The 16,045-nt window shown below is 38.2% G+C and overlaps 1 protein-coding gene and 1 pseudogene across 2 annotated transcripts in view; one reads left to right on the forward strand and one right to left on the reverse strand.

Annotated features, from left to right (window-relative positions):
• LOC308089098 (endosomal/lysosomal proton channel TMEM175-like) overlaps window positions 1-16,045 on the forward strand; it is a 36,329-nt pseudogene that overhangs the window by 16,918 nt on the left and 3,366 nt on the right. The window lies entirely within an intron of this gene.
• Window positions 3,029-16,045, reverse strand: part of LOC308089370 (H-2 class II histocompatibility antigen, E-S beta chain-like) — a 39,863-nt gene continuing 26,846 nt past the window's right edge. Inside the window, exons 2-9 of the mRNA XM_080434053.1 lie at window positions 12,043-12,131; window positions 10,446-10,529; window positions 9,906-10,160; window positions 6,260-6,476; window positions 5,988-6,055; window positions 4,917-5,030; window positions 4,300-4,356; window positions 3,029-3,529 (exon numbers count right to left, since the gene is read on the reverse strand). Of these exons, the coding sequence (XP_080290179.1) occupies window positions 4,319-4,356; window positions 4,917-5,030; window positions 5,988-6,055; window positions 6,260-6,476; window positions 9,906-10,160; window positions 10,446-10,512 (759 nt within the window). The 5' untranslated portion in view covers window positions 10,513-10,529; window positions 12,043-12,131 and the 3' untranslated portion in view covers window positions 3,029-3,529; window positions 4,300-4,318. The remainder of the gene's footprint in view (window positions 3,530-4,299; window positions 4,357-4,916; window positions 5,031-5,987; window positions 6,056-6,259; window positions 6,477-9,905; window positions 10,161-10,445; window positions 10,530-12,042; window positions 12,132-16,045) is intronic.

Below are 16,045 nucleotides of genomic sequence, written 5' to 3' on the forward strand. Positions count from 1 at the left end.
ACTGAACTCACAGACGCTCCTCTAATCCAAGCCTCATTACATCTCACTGATGAAACCATCACGTCATGTGATCAAAGTGTTACTTTACAAAGTGTGTGTGTGTGTGTGTGTGTGTGTGTGTGTGTGTGTGTGTGTGTGTGTGTGTGTGTGTGTGTGTGTGTGTGTGTGTGTGTGTGTGTGTGTGTGTGTGTGTGTGTGTGTGTGTGTGTGTGTGTTTGTTCAGCGTTGTTGGTAAAATGCTGTTCATGTTCAATAAACATCAGTCGAAGCCTCATTACATCTCACTGCTGAAACCATCAAATGTCTTTAAAAACACACTGGTCATGTGATCAAAGTGCATACGGGCGTGCGTGATTTCATTGTATGCTAATGTCTGTTTATATTGCAGTGTTTTGTTTTTTTGTCATTACAGCACTTTGGTTGACATGGTCATGTTAAATGTGATATAAATAAAGTTTTGGTTGAGTTGAGTTGTTACATAATTATGAAGTAAAACGGTAATCAGTATTATTACTATCTTCCCATACTCGTTCCCCACAGAGGTCGTTAACGAGAATGATGTCCACACCTGTAACCGGCAACTCCGGCCGCACCCCCATGTGAACTTCTCCATTAACCAGCTCTGAAAGGAGAGACATTTCATGCACTGGAACAGGAACAACAAACATCCTCATTCCCTGAAACTAAATGCTCTAACCTGCATCAGTTTCAGTTGTAAAAGGTAACACAGACTCTGGCACAAAATAATGTAATGATCCACAGTCTGGTAGCACCCTCCCTGGCACCTGTTTGTCACTTCCCATCACCCATCTCACAATTTTCAAAAATATTAGAAAAACTGTTTGTGACTAGGCTTGACAGTTTCATAGAAAAACACAATTTACTAAGTAATCATCAGTATGGGTTTAGGTCAAACAGGTCCACCTCGATGGCAGTTACAGAACTGGTAGAATCAATATCGACAGCAATTGATAATAATGAATATACAATGTTTTTTTTTATTGATTTACGAAAAGCATTTGACACTATCGACCATGGTTTGCTATTAAAAAAAATGGAAAGATATGGTATTAGAGGAACCGCCAATGCATGGTTAAACAGTTATCTTAGCAACAGAAACCAGTATGTACACATGAACAGTGTTGACTCGGACAAACTTAACATCACATATGGAGTCCCACAAGGCTCTGTACTGGGACCCAAACTATTCATAATGTATATAAATGATATATGTGAAGTATTGAAACATCTAAATTGTGTACTGTTCGCGGATGACACTAGCCTGTATTGCTCTGGAAAACACTTAGAGCAGCTCCTGGATACAGTTGAAAGTGAGCTAAGTATATTTAAAAAATGGTTTGATATCAATAAATTGTCGCTAAACGTAAGCAAAACTAAATGTATCATTTTTGGAAATAGGAAAATAGATAAACAGGTCAAAATCTAATTTGATGATGTTGAAATTGATCAAGTTGTTGAGAATACATTTCTGGGAATCACAATTGACAGCAAACTAAATTGGAAATCACACATAAACTCCTTAAGAATTAAATTATCAAAAACAATTGCTATACTGTATAAAATGAAACCAATCTTGGACCAGAACTCACTCTACTTACTGTATTGCTCTCTCATACTTCCACACATCTGCTATTGTGTGGAAGTATGGGGGAGCAACTATAAATCAAATATCAATCCAATATTTCTACTCCAAAAAAAAGCCATCAGAATTGTCAATCATGCAGATTACTACACACCTACAAATTCACTTTTTATTCGTTCAAACACCCTAAAACTACATGATCTTGTTGACCTTAATACTGCAGCCATAATGTTTAAAGCACATAACCATTTGCTTCCGCGATGTATCCAGGAGCTGTTTGAGCCAAGAGAGAGTAGGTATAACCTAAGGGGATTTGGTATCTTTAAGGGGACTAAGGCAAGAACCAATAAAAAAGGTAGATGCATAAGTGTCAGAGGGGTAAATCTTTGGAACGGTTTGGACGATGAATTAAAAAAATGTAGTTCCATAAATAAATGTAAAAGAATGTATAAATCTAAAATAATAGATAAATATAGAACATTAATGTAAATTATAAATACTTGAAGGAATGTTAGCTTTGCTAGATTATCTTATAAATTATATCGTAATTACATACTAAGTATGTATTATAAAGTATTATTCAAATTGATTACTATAGTATTATATACGGATATTGTAATATGATAATTCAAGAATTCTGTAAGTCTTGTCTTTTGGTTGTTGTGATCACGTTTGTCTTGTTTTTTTTTTCTCTGTTTTGTTAATCTTCTCTTGTCTGTTTTCTCGTTTTTTTTTCTTTTTTTTCTTTTCTTTTTTTCGTAGTTTTTTATTTTTTCCTTTACGTCAATTTGTTTTGTGTGAAAAAGGATAGGCAAAATAAGCCATTGGCTTCAGCCTACTCCTTTTTGGTCTTAATCATACATGATATGATATGATGAAGTTAAAGTCCCCTGTCAGAAGGGTTGTGTCATAATTAATAGTGCAGATAGATAGCAGGTCTGATATGTCCGTTAGAAATAGGGCCTTGCTGCTCTTCGGAGGACGATAAATGCTGATCATTAGCACAGATGATTGACTTTCCAGTATGGTGGCCTGATATTCAAACGATGGAAAGCTACCAAGAGTCAGAGGCTTACACTTTAAAGTGTCTAGAGGACCAGGTCCACCCATCACCTCAGACCACCCTAGAGGGTTTAGGTCCACACATCACCTCAGACCGCCCTAGAGGACCAGGTCCACCCATCACCTCAGACCACCCTAGAGCAGTGGTTCTCAAACCGTGGTCCGGGGACCACCAGTGGTCCTTGGAGGGGTACCAGGGGGTCCCCAGCTAAATTAGTTAACATGACGTCACAATCATTTGAACCACTTAGCTTTGGCTATTCAAAAATAGGAGATATACAAGCTCATAGCGCGGCACCGAGTGCCGCGCTATGAGCTTGTAGATTTGCTTTATTTTTTTTTAATCTTGAAAAAGTGTGATTGTGTGTGTGATCATTTATTTAATGTTTCAATATAGTGTAGAACTGAAATATTATGTTTGTGTTTTCTGACGACAGAAACTATACAAAGTAATTTGATGAACCACCCACACTAATTGGGACTCTTCCTTTGGTGTGTCGCCCAGGTGGCGCCTAAACCCTGACCTTTAACCTCACAGAAACTATGTCTATAAACCTAACCTTAACCCTAAACCCTGACCTTTAACCTCACATAAACTATGTCTATAAACATTTACCTTAACCCTAATCTCACCTCAAAACCACGTCAACCTTTTGCGAAACACCAGTAATTATCGTTAGCCTTGGCTAGCCATTTAGCATTTTCAATTGTTTAAAGGACACGTTAGTGAAAAAGGTTGATGATGTCATCATTGTGCTGCTGTTATGAGTATTTAAAAGCTGAATGGACACACACGTATTTCCTCCTCTCTCCACCAGGGGGCAGCGATGACTCTCTGCTTCTCTGAAAACACACCCAGGTGTTCTGTGAAAAGACAAAAAAAACTATAAGAATCAGAATTTATTTACTGTATGAACATGTTAAGTTAACAGACTAACCTTCCCTTATAATAGTAAATTAATCATTCCCAAAATATTATTAATGTGTCTTTAATAACTTGTTAAATGTTTGTTAATGGTTAATGATTTAATGATTTAAAACTATGCTATAAATGGATAATAGATCATGAACAAGTTATTAATAAACTACTTAAAAACCTAATCTCCCAGCACCCTCCCTGCAACTACAGTAACCATCAAAGTAGAAACAACTCAGTCCATTCAAACAACATTTGACCAATACTGTCAATTCTTTGTCAATAGTGTATCTTAGTAGGAAGGGCAGCTCAGTTGGTAGAACACTCTCCTTTGGACGACAAGGTTCTGTTTTTGATCCTGCTAGTGATGGAATGATCAGTGTTTTAAATGTACTGAATCATTGGGTACAGTTCACTGAAATGTTGTGTTCAACCAAGAGGACCCCCCCCCCATCTGATCACATTGTCATCAGTTCTGATCACATTGTCATCAGTTCTGATCACATTGTCATCAGTGATACAACAAATCATTTGATTATTAAACTCATTAATTCATTATTATAAGAAATTAAGCAATTCACGTGACCGGGATGGTTTACCAGGCTAGTTGTTTCACTTCTTACACAAGCATGTTGTTTTGTGTGTGTTTTCTAGTTTTATACACTTTTATTTAAAAAAAAAATGAAAAAAGTTCAGTAAAAAGAAAGAGGAAGTGAACCTGGGTGTGTGGGAGGAGTCTAAAGATCCTCATTGGTTGTCGGCACCAGAATACGACCTGATAGAAGAAGAAGAGAGACAGAAACACACATGACACACATGAATCCTATGTACTGTATTGTGTGTATTTCTCCATCAAATGCATAAATGTACACACAACACAATAACACAACAACATTAGGGTTCAGTCAGCAGAACTAATGTGAACATTTGACTCTTATTTAGGACTAAATGTAACACTGTATTAAAGCTAAATGTGACAACATAGAACAAACTTTGACCTCTAGGTCGTCTAGAGAATGCACTTAAATGTACTTAAGACTTTTGGTGATTAGTAGTGTCGTTCAGTACCTACAGTATGTTGAATGCACTTATTGTAAGTCGCTTTGGATAAAAGTGTCTGCTAAATGACTGTAATGTAATGTCTAAACTGGTCTAAACCGGCTAAGGTTCTAAACCAATATAAACCAGTTTATGTTGTGGCTTTACATGTTTGTTTGTTTGTTTGCATTTCTGTGAGGGTTCCACATGTCATGTGATCCTCTGTTGATCTGACCTCATTTCTTCCACTGTTAGTATAATAATTAATGAAACATGTTGATTAAACATGCTAATCACCTCGTTTCTTCCACTGGAAGTAGATGAATCCAGACAGGAACAAGACCAGACCCAGAACCAGACCTGATGCTCCCATGGCCACCTTGTTCTTCACTGACTCTGGCATGGAGTCATCTGACAATACAAATATCATATCATATCATATCATATCATATCATATCATATCATATCATATCATATCATATCATATCATATCATATCATATTATTACAGCTTAAAACACCTTGTTCTTTACTGACTCTGACATGGAGTCATCTGACAATAAGCTACAACAACCAAACACAATAAACAATAAACAGACGACACAGTCATTGTGAGTCTGTTCAGTAATAATGAGTCCAACCCTATTGGTCCAGTCCTTGAGGAGTTTTTCACCTGATGTGACATGTCCTTCTTAGAGCTAAATACATCCAAAACAAAGGATATGATGATAGATTTTAGAAGACATGAATCAACCTTTTACTATGATGATTATAAACCAGGCTGTGGAATGTGCAGAAAGTATCTTGGGACAGAGTCATAGACTCAGAACTGTGAGGCAGTTTGTAAAAAAGAACATCAGCGCTTGTTCTGTCTTAGAAAACTGTCTTGTTTTCACATTGATGAAACCATGATGATTCTTTGATCTGTTTTTATCAAATCAATCTGGTCTTTTATCAAATCAATCTGGTCTTTTATCTGCTTTTATCAAATCAATAAGCTCATAGCGCGACACCGAGTGCCGCGCTATGAGCTTGTAGATCTGCTATTTTTGAAAAATCTTTTCAGAACATTTTCTTCTGGAACAACATATTTTGATGGGGATCAGCGGCCAAAAACATATCAATTTGGGGGTCCCAACAAAAAGTTTGAGCACCACTGATATATTTTTTCGGAAAAATTAAGACATAATGTTGAGAGACAGTTACAAATGTTTGCTTTAAAAATATTATATTCAAAGATTTGCACAAATGTTCACGATTTTTCCAAAATAGCAGATCTACAAGCTCATAGTGCGGCACTCGGTGCCGCGCTATGAGCTTTTAAATCTGCTATTTTGACAGTAGATTACACTAGATTACAGTAACTGACCCCAATCCATCTTGATAGGCGCGGTCAGGCTGGGATGTTCCACCATGCATGTGATCTTCTCTCCTGATCTGTAACACACACACACACACACACACACACACACACACACACACACACACACACACACACACACACACACACACACACACACACACACACACACACACACACACACACACACACACACACACACACACACACACACTGGTAGTACCAGTAGAGGTGTCTATTAGTTGTGTATTTCTATGTATAGGTGTCTGTTAGGTGTGTACCTGGGTGTGTACTCCAGGTAGGAGTGGTACTGGTAGTACCAGTCTCCATCAGACAGCTCAGTAGAGGAGAGACCAGAGGTCAAAGGTTCTTGACCTATCCACCAGGTCACCAGGATAACTTTAGGATAGAAGTCGTAGCTGCTGCACCTCAGCATGTGAGTGTGTTCACCACGACGAGGGGGAGTCTCTGACTTCAGTCTCACTTTGGGCTCCACTCCTAAAAAAGATGATGATTATTATTATATTTATTATTATATACCAGTCTTAGGAACATTATAATTAACAATTGTATATCATCCAAATGCGATCCAAATGATCCAGAAAGCCTCAACATGCTTGGTCTTCAAACAGCCAACATTTTCACATTTCCCGGCTCTCCCCCGTTCTCCTCTCCCTCCATTGGCTCCCAGTTGCTGCCTTCACAGAGGTATGACACCCCCATATCTTCAAGACTAAACCTCCCGATCTGACGCAGATCGGCCTTTGATCGGCGAGCTAATGCTCCCTGTGTTTGAAAGGCTCCTCGACACGATCTGGCCACGATCATCCGCTCTGCGATGGCTTTCCGACCGTTTTCAGATAACTACCCTGTTAGATATTCAGCTCTGTCCCAGACAGGACAGCAGACAATATCATACGTATGAAAGGAGCTGCGACCACCTTGCGAGGAGATGAACGCTACAGCCAATGAGAGCACATTACAGCCACCGCGGCTATGGAAGGTCAGTGGACCTGACCACAACAAGGGTGAAAACCACAACGTTATATGACAGCCGATTTCAGGAAATAAACTCCTGCAGTGTGTAATTAACGATCAGACGACCCCCCCGACCACTTTAAGGTCCTGCAGTGTGTAATGTCTTAAGTAATGTTTTATAATCATTATCAGATCAATATTAACACTATTAATCATCTCTGAATAGAATCATGTGATTTCATGTTATAGTTTATGAGGTGATGAGTGTTGAGTGCTGCTCTGAGATCAGCTCACCTCTCTTGTTCAGAACAGAGGAGTAGAAGATCTCAATGTTGTATTTGCAGGATGCCTCTCGTTGTGATCTCATATAAGCCAGTTCTGTAGGATCTTTATTGCTGCGCTCTGCGTTCTTCACACCAAACTCAGTGTATCCAACCCACTGATCTACTCTACTGTCCCACCTGAGGATCTCATCACCATCGAAATTAGATGACTGTATGTACTGTATGTCCTTCAGCTCACTGGAATTAAACACACAGCGGGCAGCCTGATAGAACACATATCCGTCTGGAAATAGACAATTAAAAATGTCATTAATGTTCAGTTTTATTATCATCTGTATAATATCATATCAACACTAGGCTAACTGCCCCCCATCGGCCAAATATAACATAAAGTCTAAAATAGGTTCAGGATGTGAAATCTGGCATTAAAATGTTTTGCATGTATATATAGTTACGTTTTTCCTCTATGTGTCCAGTTGTCTAGCATGGCTGAGTAAACAAGGACTCTGTCTGTCTGTCTGTCTGTCTGTCTGTCTGTCTGTCTGTCTGTCTGTCTGTCCCATCATGTATTTCCAGGATAACCCCTTTTTTATACCTAGGCTATTTGAAAATATCAGATCTACAAGCTCATAGCGCGGCATCGAGTGCCGTGCTACGAGCTTGTAGATCTGCTATTTTCAAACATTTTAGTACTTTTCCTTTTGGTACTTTAAGTACATTTTATGCCAATACTTTTGTACTTTTACTCAAGTACATTTTTAATTCCGGACTTTTACTTAAAGTAACAGAGTACTTAAAGTAACAGAGTACTTCTAGATTGCAGCATTGATACTTTTACTTAAGTAAAACATTTGAGTACTTTTCCGACCACTGACTCTAGTCAGAAAACAAGGTAAATAGTCACATAAGTAGAGAGAATAATGTAGAGCCTCAAAGAAACTATAGGATACCACCAGGTTAATCATTATAACAATCAGCTGAGTTATATTAAACAAATAAAGGTCATTATTTATACTGTAATTAAAGCCTGCATTGCAAACCTATATGAAAACACTAAACTGTTGCTTTTGAATTTAAATTGCAATATTTTATAAAACCCCCAAATGTATCAAATAAATCTTCAATTCAAATAATTAAATGAGACCATTGACTTCTGGGGGTCCCCAGATAACTTTTTTTGGGGGTCCCCAGATGATTAGCTTAATAGGTAACATTGTTTTCTCACTCAACAGTAAACAAACCAAAATACAATTATTTTGGGAGGTCCCCAGTTCAAATATGATTATTTTGGGAGGTCCCCAGTTCAAATATGATCATTTTGGGGGGTCCCCAGTTCAAATAGGATTATTTTGGGGGGTCCCCAGTTCAAATAGGCACCCGGTGCCGCGCTATGAGCTTTTTTTTGTATTAATCAATTAATTAAACAACCATAAAATAACATTAACAACACACTCTACCATCCTTCAGTGGTGGACAAAGTACTCAAATGTTTTACTTAAGTAAAAGTATCCGGAATTCAAAATTTACTTGAGCAAAAGTAAAAAAGTATTTGCATCGAAATGTACTTAAAGTACCAAAAGTAAAAGTACTCCTTATACAAAATGTCCCATTTCAAATTTTGAAATGTATACAAATCTTTTGAAAATAGCAGATCTACAAGCTCACAATGCATCAAATGGTGATTAGTGACGCATTGTGAGCTTGTAGATCGGCTATTTTCAAATGGCCTATAGGGCTGAAGTGGTTACTGTATGTTTTGTAATAATAATCAAAATCTACAAAGTAACTAGTAACTAAAGTTTTCAAATAATTGTAGTGGAGTAAAAGTACAATATTTGTCTGTGAGATGTAGTGGAGTAAAAGTAAAAGTACTGAAAATTGGAAATACTCGAGTAAAGTACAAATGCCTCAATGAGCCTATAGATGCATATCAATTGTCCATTGTGTGACCTGTAGTGTAGGTGTTAAGCGACGTGCATGTGACCTCTTTAAAATAGTGTCCCACCAGATACTAATGCATATATTTGTAAATAAAATAAAAGAAAGCACCTTGAGCACATATTCATGTTTACTAGAAATACATATTATTTAGAAAATATTTCATCATAAATGCTTAATATACATGTTTAAACATTTTCATTAATGTTAAATATTTTCAACCGTTTTAGTTAATAAATTATACGTAGCCTGCGAGTTAGTTCTGGCAGCATACACTCGAGAGATATTCTATGGGGCTGTTACAGCATCATGCAGACCCATACAGTACGTCATACTCTGACGTGGCAGTCAGCTGTCCAATCGGGCGGGTTATTTAAGCTCACCTTCATCTGTGTTCTGTCTGCTTAGTGTTTCATAGGTGTTGTCATGCAGCGTTTACTCCCACCACCACCCCAGCACCACCAGTGGGCTCTGCTATTGGTTCTGTTCCCCATGGGGGGTTGTTATGTATATATATCTCCCTGCTCTTAAAGGTTAATGTTGGTTGTCTTAATTATGCTGAGCAGGGAGAAAAATGTAGCAGAGCCTGAACGCCAAAATAAAATATATTACATCCACTCTTGTATTCTCATTCTATAATATTGTTTCATATATTTGGTCTGTAATATTGGTTCAATCTATTTGTGAGTTATCTGACAGAACTATTGTGTTCATAGTATTCATGTACCTTTCACTGGTGGTTTCTTCAAGGCAGTGCGACTGTTGTCCAGGTTGAGTTTGCAGAGCGCCTGCTGATTCAAAGCATTTTCATAAAATCCTGCGTAGGTCATATGATCTACAAACGGAGGCTGAGGCTCCACCATCTTCCCTTTGTTGAAGTCTGCATACGCCATCACTTCACCATCCAGTGCAAACATGTACTCTTTATATGAGTCTTTAACTGTGTCTGAACAGCCAAGGACTTTAATGTTCTCATGGAACACTGGAAATAAAACAAAGATGAAATTAAATTCAACAACAAACTTCTTCACAGTGACAATAACACATAATCATCATGTTAAACAATCATTTTTGTAAATGTGCTTGGTTACTTTACACCACTGCCCAAGCGTTGGGCAGTGAAAGAATATTTTATTATCTTTGGATAAGATTTTGTCCACAATTTCATGCTGTATGTGTGTCATGTGTTCATATTTGTTTTTATATAATAACAGTAAATATAAATGTATATATTATAAAATATACATTATAAATATAATGTACTTACTTCCTGGGATCGCTTTGACATGAAGTACAGAGGAGAGGATGAGGAGGGTGGCTGTAATCTTCATCATCACTGATCAAAACTGAACTGAATTTAATAGATGAGAATAAACAGATGAGAATAAACAGATGAGAATAAACAGATCAGAATAAACAGATGAGAATAAAAAGATCAGAATAAACAGATGTTTACTGAAAAAGAAGTTCTGGAGTCTGAAAGAGAATGAAGGAGGACTCGTTCTTTAGTTCAGAAGTTCAATCAGATTAAAGATATGATGTTACATCATCTGTTTCCAAGAAGATGACTGGATTATTGCACATATCATGAACAGTATAGCTGCTGCTTATGCACCTCATGTCTCCTCATGTACATACTGTACCTTATGCACCTCATGTCTCCTCATGTACATACTCTACCTTATGCACCTCATGTCTCCTCATGTACATACTGTAGCCTACCTTATGCACCTTATGTCTAACCTCATGTACATACTATATGTAAATATCTTGGTTTAATTCATCTTTTATTCTCTCCTTGCCCCCCCCCACGAAAGAAAGAAAGAAAGAAAGAAAGAAAGAAAGAAAGAAAGAAAGAAAGAAAGAAAGAAAGAAAGAGAAAGAATTGGGGGACAACTTGAATCAGAAAGTAAAATATCTGGTCACTTCAGAAGAGAAAACCCAAATAAAATGCTGGGGCACTCCACTGGTCTACTCTGCACATATGTATTATTATGCAGGGTGACAAGGGGGTGTGGTCTCTGAAGACCATATTCACACGGCGGCCATTTTGCTATTAAGTCAATGAAATGCCACCCCGTTTCTTCAATGCAAAATGAAAAATGGCCTCCATGTGAATATGGTCTGTTATTTCCAATTCCATAGTGTAGGATAATGCCAGTCAGAGTTCCATAGCTTTTGTCTCCTCCCCCCCGACAAAATCTTGCCCCCCCCGCCACTGGCAAAAGTTAAACTGCGTGTGCGTGTGCGTGTGCGTGTGTGTGTGTGTGTGTGTGTGTGTGTGTGTGTGTGTGTGTGTGTGTGTGTGTGTGTCTGTGTGTGTTCAGCGTCACTGGTAAAATGCTGTTCAGGTTCATTAGACATCATTCCAAGCCTGCATCTCACTGCTGAAACCATCAAATGTCTTTAAAAACACACTGGTCATGTGATCAATGTGTGTGTGTGTGTGTGTGTGTGTGTGTGTTGTGTGTGTGTGTGTGTGTGTGTGTGTGTGTGTGTGTGTGTGTGTGTGTGTGTGTGTGTGTGTGTGTGTGTGTGTGTGTGTGTGTGTGTGTGTGTGTGTGTGTGTGTGTGTGTGTGTGTGTGTATGTATGTGTGTTTGTGTGTGTGTGTGTGTGTGTGTGTGTGTGTGTGTGTGTGTGTGTGTGTGTGTGTGTGTGTGTGTGTGTGTGTGTGTGTGTGTGTGTGTGTGTGTGTGTGGGTGTGTGTGTGGGGTGTGTGTGTGTGTGTGTGTGTGTGTGTGTGTGTGTGTGTGTGTGTGTGTGTCATTTGTTTGTATTGTGCATCGTTCTTATTTGGTTTCATATAATAACAGTAGATATAAATGTATATATTATATAATAACATAAATATAATGTACTTACTTCCTGGGATCGCTTTGACATGAAGTAGCCTACAGAGGAGAGGATGAGGAGGGTGGCTGTAATCTTTATCATCACTGATCAAAACTGAACTAAATTTTATAGATGGGAATAAACAGACGAGAATAAACAGATGAGAATAAACAGATCACAATAAACAGATCACAATAAACAGATCAGAATAAACAGATGTTTACTGAAAGAGAAGTTCTGGAGTCTGAAAGAGAATGAAGGAGGACTCGTTCTTTAGTTCAGAAGAATCAGCCAATCAGATTAAAGATATGATGTTACATCATCTGTTTCTGGAAAGAGGACAGTCTGGATTATTGCACATATCATGAACAGTATAGCTGCTGCTGATGCACCTTATGTCTCCTCATGTACATACTGTACCTTATGCACCTTATGTCTTACCTCATGTACATACTGTACCTTATGCACCTTATGTCTAACCTCATGTACATACTGTATGTAAATATCTTTGTTTAATTCATCTTTTATTCTCTCCTTGCCCCTCCCCTGTCTTCTTTTCTTTCTCTTTCTGAAAATAACTAAAATGATGGAGCTGCACTAAAACTAATTTCACCCACTTCTTTACACCTTTAACCTGTGATGTGACATAAAGATGATTCTGATTCTGTTGAAGAGAAACACAAGAAAGAAAGAAAGAAAGAAAGAAAGAAAGAAAGGGGGACAACTTGAATCAGAAAGTAAAATATCTGGTCACTTCACAAGAGAAAACCCAAATAAAATGCTGGAGCACTCCACTGGTCTACTCTGCACATATGTAGTATTATGCAGGGTGACAAGGGGGTGTGGTCTCTGAAGACCATATTCACACGGCGGCCATTTTGCTATTAAGTTAATGAAATGCTAACCTCGTTGCCACCCTGTTAATTCAATGCAAAATGCAAAAATGGCCACCATGCGAATATGGTCTATTATTTCCAATTCCATAGTGTAAAATAATACCATCAGAGTTCCATAGCTTTTGTCTCCCCCCCCCTCCCCTCCTCCTCTTGCCCCCCCCTACTGACAGAGGATAAAATTGCATAATGCGTGTGTGTGCGTGTGCGTGTGTGTGTGTGTGTGTGTGTGTGTGTGTGTGTGTGTGTGTGTGTGTGTGTGTGTGTGTGTGTGTGTGTGTGTTTGTGTGTGTGTGTGTGTGTGTGTGTGTGTGTGTGTGTGTGTGTGTGTGTGTGTGTGTGTGTGTGTGTGTGTGTGTGTGTGTGTGTGTGTGGTTGGTTGAAGCTTCTCACTGGAAACTCCCCAAACTTTTATTTCACTTCCTGATTCACTCAACAGCCAATCAGGATTATTATTTTATTAAACATCAGCAGTTACTAGAGAGAGAGGGAGAGACATGTTGGTGTGAACAACCTGACAGACTTTATTATGTATTGTTTTATTTGACTCGCTTTGACAATGTAAACATACAGTATCATGACAATAAGGACACTTTCAATCTAATCTATTCCATTTCACAGTGAAATGAGCACCAACAAGGGTTAAATAAAGCTTAGTTTAGGACTAATCAAGGACTTGTTGATCTAGGATTTATTTTAATTAGAGTTGTGTTGCACCACTTCATTTTAAGCATTGCTTAACAAATCTGCGATAACATCCTTAACCTGTGATTAAACCTTAAACGTCATTGTTTTTCCTCCATCTTGGATTTGTCATGTAAATAAACAGCAATAACCTTACTGTTACAGACAGACAGACAGACAGACAGACAGACAGACAGACAGAAATCAACAGCCTACTGCTGTACCCGAATCAAGATTTAATAGGTTAAATCAGATTCAGGATTTTAATGTCAAAATATAGGCTAGCCTACATTTTCAAGCATTTCACGTTACATTGTGAAGTGCAACAGAGCCATATGAATATTGAGCATTTATTGAGCAATATCATCTACTAAATATTATCAACCATCATATCATTGGGTGCATCATGATGAGTCACTGTCCAGCTCCAGCCAATCACTGTTCTATGATTACAGGTGTTGCTGATTGTAATCAAATGACTGTATGGATGTATTTACATATTTCTGTATCCTTGTTTGGTGTTCCATGATTGATGATACTTTGTGTTCATATCATGGTGCCAGTGTAATATATACTGACGGAGAGAAATGTGTTCATGTGAATGCATTGATGCTCATCACCTTTGACCTGTGGTGTAGGCCAGTGGTTCTCAACCTGTGGGTCGGGTCCCCCAGGGGGGTCCCCACATGAGTTTGGGGAGATGACAGTGAAGAGAACATTTTAAGGACTTTTAAGACCTTTTTAATAGCAAAAAAAAACAGAAGAAATACTATTACTGCATCAAAAGTAATCAACAAACTATACTATAAAAACTGGGCAAACATTGGCCAAAATATAAAATAATATAAGAAAGAGGCAACATTTTTGAAAATAGCCGATCTACAAGCTCTTTTAGAGCATGTAGATCTATTTATCTGTGGGAACTGAGTCGTGTAACGGATCAACTCCACGGATCAACTCCAAGTCTTTTTCAGGGTGGGGGGGGGGGGGGGTCCCCAGTTCAAATATGATTATTTTGGGGGGTCCCCAGTTCAAATATGATTATTTTGGGGGGTTGTGGCCTGAAAAGGTTAACCACTGGTTTATTATAGATCAATCAGTGAAACACAACACAGGTAAATCAGCACATTCTTCGATATATTTTTTATAGTAAGCATTGCTATATAGAGTGTTTGTTCAGTAACAGGGGTCTCTCCAGCTCTTCAACAAACAGAAAGTTACTGTTCAGGTGGGTTGCCAATTTCATCCAATCAGGAGAGCGTGCCCATTCATCAGCTTCACTTTAGTGTTCCAGTTCCAATTTTGTCTGCTAATGTCTTTGTGTAATCACTTCCAATTTCACTTGTTCATCTTGTATCCAGTATAAGTTCTCTATCCTGATTGGATAAAAGTGTTATCCCGACATGAAAATGTATTTTTATTTTTTACTAAAGAGCTGGAGAGGTGGCTAGACCCTGTTACTGAACAAACACTAGCAATGATTACTATCACAATATAGAGCTCTTTAACACTTATTTTAACCAAAATAACCAAAAATGCTCTCGATAAAAAAAAAAATCACACCCAGTGTGAAGTGGGCGGTGTGGTCATCACAGTGGTCATCATAGTGATGGAAGCTCACTTCCAAAAAAGAAAGATTTTTGGAAGTGCATAATCCTATTTATAGGTTATTAATGTCATCATGTGTCTCGCTAGCCAATCACAGTGCTGAATAGAGTCAGCCAATAGAGTCAGCCAATCACAGTACAGGAAAGTGGGCCAAGTGGGCCAATCACAGTGCAGGAAACTAATACTAATGAGGTGTCCCAACCCCACTTATAGGGGCGGCTACACCGCCCAAAAATAGATCTACAAGCTTGTAGATCTGCTATTTTTGAATAGCTAAAGACAGAGTGGTTACACAGATGCATTCCCGGTTTTAATGGGTTAAACAGGGTTCAGAATGGGGGGGCTGTTTTAAGTGTCTTGCTCAGGACACTTTGACACATACGGTACATTGGGCGAGCCGAGGGTCAAACCGATCTTCCAATTCCCAGACAGCCTCTCTACACACTCAGCATTGATGATCTTTTTCCTACAGTTAGTATGTGTCATGTGTAGCAGAGAAGGCCTACTTTGATTTCTCTAATTAAATCTAATTTAAAATGTGTGTATTCACTAACATATTGTTGATGCCGGGCAGAGAGCTTGTATCTCCATATTTCAACTTTTTTGTTTGTTTTTGCTTTGTAAATTAATGCCCTACTTCGTTGTATAAGAGTGTCCCTCAAAATATTTTAGAACATTTGTGAAAGTGGTTAAGTCTGTATGTGTTTTCTTTTTATTATTTAACCAATGGAGTAAAGTAAAGGATCCATTGGAACACAGGTTCTTTATTCCATTTCCTGAAAAGTAACATTTTTGGACATACAAGATTTCCATTCCATTTGTTTGCCATGATTCTCCTTTATTTCTAA

This window comes from Gymnoscopelus braueri (genome assembly GCF_963280865.1).
Source record: "Gymnoscopelus braueri genome assembly, chromosome: 7".
Classification (NCBI taxonomy): Eukaryota; Metazoa; Chordata; class Actinopteri; order Myctophiformes; family Myctophidae; genus Gymnoscopelus; species Gymnoscopelus braueri.